The sequence below is a fragment of the Penaeus monodon genome, chromosome 26 (genome assembly GCF_015228065.2).
Source record: "Penaeus monodon isolate SGIC_2016 chromosome 26, NSTDA_Pmon_1, whole genome shotgun sequence".
In the NCBI taxonomy this organism is placed as follows: Eukaryota; Metazoa; Arthropoda; class Malacostraca; order Decapoda; family Penaeidae; genus Penaeus; species Penaeus monodon.
This window is the reverse complement of record NC_051411.1, coordinates 605,439-614,499: the sequence shown is the minus strand read 5'-3', so window position 1 is coordinate 614,499 and position 9,061 is coordinate 605,439. Positions and strand designations below refer to the sequence as shown.

At 46.6% G+C, this 9,061-nt stretch overlaps 1 protein-coding gene across 1 annotated transcript in view; it reads right to left on the bottom strand.

Annotated features, from left to right (window-relative positions):
• Positions 1–4,754: 4,754 nt before the first annotated feature.
• LOC119589794 overlaps positions 4,755–9,061 on the bottom strand; it is a 5,247-nt gene continuing 940 nt past the window's right edge. Inside the window, exons 2-3 of the mRNA XM_037938363.1 lie at positions 8,845–8,920; positions 4,755–5,374 (exon numbers count right to left, since the gene is read on the bottom strand). Of these exons, the coding sequence (XP_037794291.1) occupies positions 4,755–5,374; positions 8,845–8,920 (696 nt within the window). The remainder of the gene's footprint in view (positions 5,375–8,844; positions 8,921–9,061) is intronic.

Genomic DNA, 9,061 nt, shown 5'->3' with positions numbered 1-9,061 from the left:
GGAAAGGAAAGGATAAGTCCGATACAAACTTAGCCTCCCCCGGGCACCCCTGGGGTGGGCCCTGTGTCGACTAATCCGACTCCCCTACTTGCGTCACTGCGTGACTCGGCGCCCCAGTCTTCCCCGCCGTGATGCCCGCCCAGCGACCTCCAGGCGACAGTTGAAACTTCTCGCCCCGGGGCGGGGCCAAACCGCCGACCCTCGAATGAACCCGACACGTTACCACTGTACTACCGGGAGAAAGAGGAAGGGCGAGGGGGGGAGTTTAAAGGGGGAAAAAAGGAAACGAAGCTTCGAAAATCTCAACAAGAAAGCAACAACCCACGGTTTCACCCTGAAAAAGAAGGACCCTCCCTTCCTTCCCCCCTTCCCCCTGCGGTGAATCGTCCTTAAATTGGGAAAATTTCGAGAGAAGGAGAGGGGTTCCGGAAGGGTGGCGGGGGGGCGCAGCGGTAGAGCGAGCAACGCCAAGAGAGTCACCTGACCTCGATCGTTGGTTTTTGCAGGGCATATTAAAGGATGCCCGCCCCCCGGTCCCATCAATTGGGCCTGGCTCTTCCGCGTTCCCGGCGGTGAGGGCCCCCCCATTGTTATGCCAGATGCTAGTGTTTGATGTAGCTCGTGCCCCCCTACCCTATTTTTCCCTATCCCTTTTCGGCATTTTGTGCCCCCTTCGGGTGAACGGGCCCCCATTTTTTGACGCGTGTGGGAAGGGGGCAACCTTTCCCCCCGCAGGGGGGGGTGTGTCGGGGGGCCTTTAGAAGGCCGCCTTCCCCGGGCATAGATTCCATTCTTTGTTGGATGGTCTGGCGACCTCGATGACTGCCACTCTTTTTTCCATTGGGCATGGGCAGGTAGACCCCCCTTTCGGGCCTTCACCGGTTCTGTCTAATAGCAGTGCAAAACGAAATAAAAGTTCCCGTCCTGTGATAGGAAGACCTGGATAAAAGTTAGTTTTTCTCCCTCCTGGATAAAATAGCTGGGGTTGGTATTCAGGGGGATAAAGGGAAACTACTGGAACAGGTAAGGCCCCCTCTACTCCCTGAGGTAAATTTTGGGTTTTTCAGAGAAAAGGGGGATTCACTTTAAACTCCCCCTGCCAAAAGACTGCCTGGAAAAAGTCAGCTCCTCCCCCTCCGTGGGGAAAAACATTTGGGGTTGGCTTTTTCCAAAGGGACGAAGGAGCTACGGAAAACAGCACAGGACCCCCTTCTCCCCTGAGGTGAAACTCCTTGGATGTTTCGAGAGAAGGGATTCACCAAAAAACGTCCTGCCATAGGAACCCCTGGAAAATTTTAAATTTCTCCCACTGTTTTGAAACAGTCGGCCGGCTGTTTTCAGAGGATGGGGGGAACTGACAAAAAGGGTGCAGACCCCCCTTTTTTTCTCAGGGGGTAAAAAACCTTTTTTGGGCGTTTCAGAGAAAGGGGGTTTTTAAATTTGAAAAGGTACGGGTCCCCTCGGGGAGCGGAGAGGAACTGCCTGGAAAAAGTAAAGAGCCCCCTTCCTCCGGGGGGGCAAAAGTTTTCCCCATCAATGTTTTTCCTTGGGGTGGAAGACTCCCCTTGGGAACTCCAAGGGAAAAACCTCCCCCGGTTTGCCGGCGTGGCACCCTTGTGGTGGGAGAGGGTCCTGGGGGTTAGCGATCCCGTCCCCAAAGTACCCCCTGCGGCAGCACACCCTCTTTGTCCTTTTCTGGCAAGAAGGCGGCTGATCCAGGCCGTCAGGTCCGGCGACCCCCTGGGGAGGTAGGGTAAACAGTAGCTCCCTTTTGGTACCCCACTCCGTCGTCCCTGAAATGGCTAATTGGCTGCGTTTTCCCACTCTCCCCCCGTTGCTTTTAGAATTTGGGTTCTAGCACCATTTCCCCCTTGTTGACCCCGTGGGGTGGTGATAAGCCTCCCAAATTTTGGGAAATCAAAATAAAAATCCCCACAACCCCTTTACTTTTGACACCCGTGAAGGGCCCCAGCCCACGGCAGCCCCCCAAAGCCCTACGTGCCCCGGGTGGCAAAGAAAACCCCGGGCACGGATAACGTCATGCCTGCTGCCAAAATGGGGGACAAGACAAAAATCAGTACAAACATGCTGCCCCCGATTGTCCAAAAGATGGCTTGGGGGCCCCTCCAGGGCCCGCCCCAGACCGGAAGTTTTCTGGCCCCCCCCAACACCCCACGACTGAATCGGAGCACCGCTGAAACCAGCCGAAACGTGGGGGCCCCACGAGCAAACCCCCCAAGCCGAAAGGGCGGCCCAACGCCGAGGCGGAGACCGACTCGTGGCGAGTTGGACCCCCCCCGCGTTTCCCGCAAATTTTGGTCCCCGTCAAAACCCAAGGCTTTGACAATGCCTACCAAATGGTAAAAGGGTTGGAGAGCCGGCAAAAACCGGGTGTCGATCCCGGGGTTTCGGAGCAGGGATCATCGTGCCCAAAAATCAGCCACCCTTTGTTTCCTCAGGAGACAAGGAGCTAAAGAGGGAGGAAAATGTGCCTCTCCCACAAACCCGAGGGAAAAGAGTCAAGATGGGGCTACTTGGTTCTCAGTTAAAAACGTGTGGAGGTGATAGCATCACACCCAAAGGGTTTTGGGGGGCTTCCCGTTGTGAAGGGGAAAACTCCAAAAACCGGCAATCCTGGGACATAAATAGCCCCAAATCCCGCCTGATTGGGTAACTGGGGGCCTATACCCGCACTTATTTGGGCCCGAAACCCTTCGGTTTTTCAAATGCCCAAAATACGGGCACCACCGGCTAAAAGCCACCAAGCCAAAAAAGTTGTGTCGTACAAGCCCCAAACCCAGGGGTGCATCAAAGGGACATAAAGAAAAAAGAAAGGACTCAACAGCCAATTTAACGTGCCAAGAGGCTCAGCCCGGGCCTGGCTTTCTCTGTCAGGAAAGAGGCGGCCCTCAAACGGCTGAGGTTTTCTAAAAGCGCCAGAATTTGTTCCTGCCCCCCCGGGCCCCCCTGGGGAGGAAAAAAAGCAAAAAAAGTTCCCCACCTCCTAAGAGGAAGGAAGCTGCCCCCCCGCCGAAACCGGGGAAACTCCCACATCAGGGGTTCCCCAAAATAAAACAAATAAGGAAACCCAGGAAGGTTCCCAAAAGCACCCCCGGCCTCCCCAACCCAAAAAAATTTTCTTCACGAGGGGGCATGTGATCCTGATCCCTGCTGTGGTCACAGCAGTGGGATCCTTGTCAGGGCCAAGGGAAAAGGGGGATAGGCGTCGACGGCCATGAGCATTTAAAAAGACTGTGAAAACTAAAGGGAAAGGAGGGGAGGGGCCAAAAACCCCATCCCCCCCCCCCCCAGGTCGGACTCCCCTCCCCTCCCAACCAGGCTGCCCCCACAGGCAAACCTCCCCGGGTTGCCCTCAAGGGAGGTAACCGGCTATTTATGCCACACCGAACAGAAGAAGCTGACCTGCCCGGCGGCCAGCCAATGCACAGAACAGCCCGGCCCCAAAAAAGCCAAAAACGAAAAAGTCGAGCTACCAAAAGGGCCCCACCCCCCAAAAGGGGTCGGGATAGCCCGACGCCGAAAGAAGCCTCAAGCGTGAGGATCTCCAATGGAGTTTCGACTCCGCCGTCAAACCCCAATGTGACGATGTCTCTGATTAAATTAAAGTAACACATGCACCCCAAAACTAAATATTCCGTGGACATCTGTGTTCTCCCCAAGGAGTCCCTCCTCCACGCAATGTGGGTATAGTAAAAATTTTCCAACGGTTTTGGTCACGGACTGGTTTGAATTTCCCTGGGGTATTTTCAGAATCTTCTGTACGTCTAGATAAACTTTACAAGCTCAATATTCAAAGAAAATGCTTGTTCTTTATTTTTTATATACTTAAATCAATAAAACAAGTAAATGTCTGTGATCATTTAGAATTTCCCAGTTGTCTGATTTGGACACGGAACCTACTCGCGGTGGATACGATAAGATGCAAACCATTATGCAACTTCATATGAAGAACAATATATGTAATAAGAAAAAAATATTTTGACTGAATCTCAGAACTATATTTAAACTTTTCACGGCCTTGCGAAGCGAAGAGTGTTGTGGATAAACAATAGAAGTTGCAGAGTAGTCAGGCACTTTTTGCATTTTATTTAAGGCTTCCACAATGATTTGCTTCTAATAAAAAGTTATACCAGCATATTAAGTGCTTTTATGGTTTTCTATTGACTTTTTCATGTAAAAAATGATAACTTTTCCTTTTCTCATAACTTTGTAATTCAGGACAATCTTCGATGATATCGTGTTATGTAGCGATACAACTTGATACAAATGTATCAAAGTGTTAGGGGTTTAAGGATGCTACAAAAGGCCTTTAATGTATATATGTGTATGTTTATGTATATATATTTCATATATATATATATATATATATATATATATATATATATATATATATATATATTATATATTGTATGAATATATATATATATATATATATATATATATATATACATATTATATACACATAATATATACATGCGCGTAAGGAAGTGTGCTGAAAACTGAAGTACAGTAAATCTCCATGGAATTCCATAGGGTCATTGAAACAAGGAATGTAAATAATAATAATATTAAACTTTTAATGGCGGACAATGGCGCAGGCTCCTCTGCGGTCACTTCTCGCCGCTGTCGCCGGCGTACGAGTGGGAGAAGTGGCCTCGGAGGGCGGGCGCCGAGCGCGGTGGCCCGCGGAGAGGCCGGCGGGAACGGGTAGTCGTCTCGCTCCAGCAGGGGAGTCAGCGGGCGGCGCCGCTGTGGACGAAGGCAGTTTCCACGGCGGGTCGAGAAGCAGCCCCGACCTGAATAAAACGAATTTCCAGCTCGCGGTGAGGAGCAGGAACGGCCTCCACTTGGACGAAACGTGTTTCCACTTCGGGCTGGGCAACGGGGACGTGGACGAAACGGGTTTCCACTTCGTAAGGTGCAGGGACAGCTTCTGCTTGGACGAAACGGGTTTCCACTTTGGGCTGGAAGACGGGGACGTGGACGAAACGGGTTTCCACCTCGCGGCGAGGAGCAGGAACGGCCTCCACTTGGACGAAACGCGTTTCCACCTCGCGGCGAGAAGGAGGAACGGCCTCTACTTCGACGAAACGCGTTTCTACTTGAGGCTGTGGGGCAGGAGCCTGAACGTAGCGCGTCTCCACCTCAGGCTGAGGAGCAGGAACGGCTCCCACTTGAACGAAACGAGTGTCCACTTGTCTCCGAGGAGCAGCATGGACGAGGCGAGGTCGAGGGGCGGCCTCGGCCTGAGCTAAGCGGGGTCGGACGACAGACGTGGCAGCCGGAGCCAAGCGCAGTCGCGCCGCGGCTTTCGGTGCCGGGGCGTCGGCGGCGTCGAGTAAGCTTCCCCCGCCTTTGGAAAAGACCTCCTTCTCGACGTCCGCTCCATTTGGGCTCTTCCGGGGACAGGCCCCGGGGCTCGGCTCGCCTTTCCCCCCTCACCTTCCCGCCCTGGGGCCCTCACGAAGCCCGAAACCCCCAGAGCTCAGACGCGGCCATTCGGGAGGAAGGGCCTTTTTTTGGAAGGAAGACGACCTGTGCGGGTTACTCACTTTTTCGCCGCCCACCTCCTCGCTCGACCCCCCGAAAGAGGGAGGGGGCTTTCAAGGGAGCCACGCCCACCAGCGAAAACAGCACCACTGACGGGGGAGGCCCAAAATTTTTTTTATATATTCCCTTTAAAGGTTTTTCCGTTCCCTACACTGTCCCCACCATAAGCCCTTCACTTGCAGGCAAACGCAGCTGCACGAGGAGAGAACATTTCCCTGCCGGGAAAACAAGGGCGCGACTTATAATATTCCTCGCGAAAATCGGGGAGTAAATCCTTCGTCATTTTGGGTTTTTTTTCGGCGTCGGTCCCCAACCCCTGAAATGCGAAAAAATCATAATAAAACAATTAAAAAAGAGTTAAAAAATCGAAAGGGGGGGGGGGGGAGAAAGGGAAAGTGGTCGACCCCCCTCCTGCCCCTTTAAACCCCGCACTACAGGAACCAGGGCCCGGGGCCCTCGGGGCAAAAGGGGGGCCGGGGGGCCCCCCTTTCTCCCTTGCGCACGAGTTCATTCATCCCCATCGACCGTCCCTCAGCACCGCTAAAGCAGCCGCGCCGAAAAGGGCGCCGGCAGCAACTGGGGGAAAAGGGGTCACCAAATTTTGCCTTCTTTATTTTCCCTTTTTTTTTTATTCATCTTCGGTTTTTTCCTCCAAAATTTTTACGATAAAAAGAATGTGATAGTTGTTATGCACATACTTTCTCAAACACTCACAAAAGAGAAAAATAGGTGTTAAAAAAGGGGAAAACAATGTTTACAAAATCTGCAAAAAACGTTTTTTTTTGTCAAAAAGAATTTTACACTAATCACTTATACCCATACATGCTTACTACAACTGAGAGAAGAGAAAGAGACGACATAGGGAAATAGACATTTCCCACCCTTTTGGCTCCACCCTAAACCTTTCATCGTTTTTAAACCAACCCACTTGCCGACGTTTTTATTATAATCTATAATATATTTTATATTTTTAAAATATATATATATTATTATTAAATTTTATACATACCAAAATATACACAGACCAAACTGTATACTCATACCCCATTTAAAGCATTATGTATCCCCCAACCACACCCCCACAACCCCCTATATATATTAAAATATAATAATATATAATCTTATATCTATTCTAAAATATGTTTTTTTATATTATATATTTATTTATCCCTTTTATATATAATATATTATTATATTTTTTTATTTATATTATCCTTTATATATAATATATATATAATATTATAATCTAAAATACATACATAATTCCCATATATTATATATATTTATAAAATTTTATATAATTAATTTAATGTTTATATATATATTATATAATATTATATCTGTATACAATATTTTAACTATATATATATATATATACCCATTATCTATTTTTTTATCATCATCATCAACTAAAGGTATCTCCTGTTTGAGCCCGCCCTTGGGCCTCTTTCCCCCATCCCTTTGCCCTCAACCCCGATCTTCCCCTTTTTTTTTCCACTTGTACCATCGACAACCCCCAAAAATCTTTGGGCGTCGCTCAGGGCCCTTTTCTTCGGGTTTCCTCTTCCTCGTTTTTCCCATCACCATCCCCCGTCAGCAGTTTTTTCTTTAATTTTACTTCTCATCCTGACCAAAACTTTAAATTTCCCTTTTTTTCAAGATTCCCACCCGTCTTTACCAAATTTTTTTTTCTCGCACTTCATCTTCTTTTCTTCCTGTCCAGTTTAAAACGTAAAACTCGTCTGTAAACCACATTTCAAAAAATATGAGCTTTTCGGGGGCTATCTTTTTCCCCCCAAAAACCGAAACCCTATGAAGGCATTGGGAAAAATAATGGGTCAAAAAACCTCAGCTTTGGTTTGGGGGCCCCCGGTCTTTTCCCGTGGTTTTAGAGCAACTGGGCGGGGGGAAGGGGGAAACCCCGGGAACCAGTGTATTAGTTAAAAAAGCTCCCAAAAAAGGGGAAACCCACCCACAAACCCAAGGGGCATGGGGGGCCGGGGCCCGGGGGGGGACTTTGAACCGGCCCGGGGGGGTTGGGGAAAGAAAAAAGCCCCCCGCGGGGGGCCCTTTAAATTTTTTCTATAGTTGGGGTATTCAGTGAAAGGGGGGCAACAAAAATATTCACGGGACCCAATTTTATATTTTGACCCCCCCCCCCAGTTTTTTCCAAATTTTTAGCACCCCAAATTTTTTCAAAAATAAAAGGGGCGGAGAAAGATGCACCTGTCCCCACTCCTTGTTTGATTGATACGTTACCCAAGTGGGTTTTTCGCCTTTTTTTTGGGGCACGGGATTTTTTTTGTTTGGTGAATGTTTTTGGAAAATTAAACGCTGTTATTCCCGAGATCGTACACAGTTCAAAAACTTTCAGTACGTAAACCGGTATAGGTCTTTTTGTGTTCTCTGTTTTTCCCCCTAGTCATTTCTTTGAATCTGGTTTTTTTTTTCCTTTCCGGGGAAAACTCTTGTTTTTGGCCGCAATTTTTTTCTCTTTTAAATTCACTTTTTTCTTTCGCAAAATTTTCACAAATTTTGCCGGGGGCTTATTAATCATTTTCCTATTTTGTTGCATTGGGGTGCTCACCTTTTTTGGATGGGGAAAGACTGATTTTTCCCCGTCTTTTGGGCCCCCCCCCCCCCCCCCCCCCCCCCCTTCTTCGTTAAAATTTTTTTTTCAAAGTTTGAGGTTTCAAACTTTGCCGATTTTTGATTACCGGTTTATTTTATCCCCCCGGGCTTTGTTTTTTTTAAAATAATTTAATATATATTTTATATAATATATAATTTTATATATATTATCATCTGTGTAATGCCATATACAAAAATTTTGTGGTGGTGTGTGATGTGGTGTATTAAAATTTGTCTATAAAAAGTTATATTTATATTATTATATATAATTAATATATAATTGGAAAAAAAAGCAAACAATGCAAAACATTTTTGCATTGTGGGTTTTTCTTCCCCTGTATCACACGGAAAAGTGTTTTGCTTTCATTATGTATTATATATTATTATAATTATATATATATATTTTTAATTTAAAAGTGCCTATATATACAAAATTTAAAATATATATATATATATATATATTAATATTATATTAATATTTATTTAAAATATATATATAATATATTATATATTTTAATTATAATAATTTTATAATATATGTTAATATATATCATAAATTATATGTTAACTGCCGCGTGGGCCATGGTTTAAGCTTGGCTCCGACCCTCTGGTCCCGAGTTCAAATTTCCCCGCCGCGCGAACCCCGGTTGTTGGGAAGGGCATCCAAAGGGAAAGGGGGGCACTGCATATACCTCTCATATAAATTGAAGGCCTTGTCCTGCAAGGAATGAATGGGTGTGAAAAAAATATATTTCTATTTTATTATAATAATCTTATTATATTTTTAATATTATTATGTATATATAGGGACTTTGAATTTATATATTATATTTATATATTGTACTTCTATATAAATTTT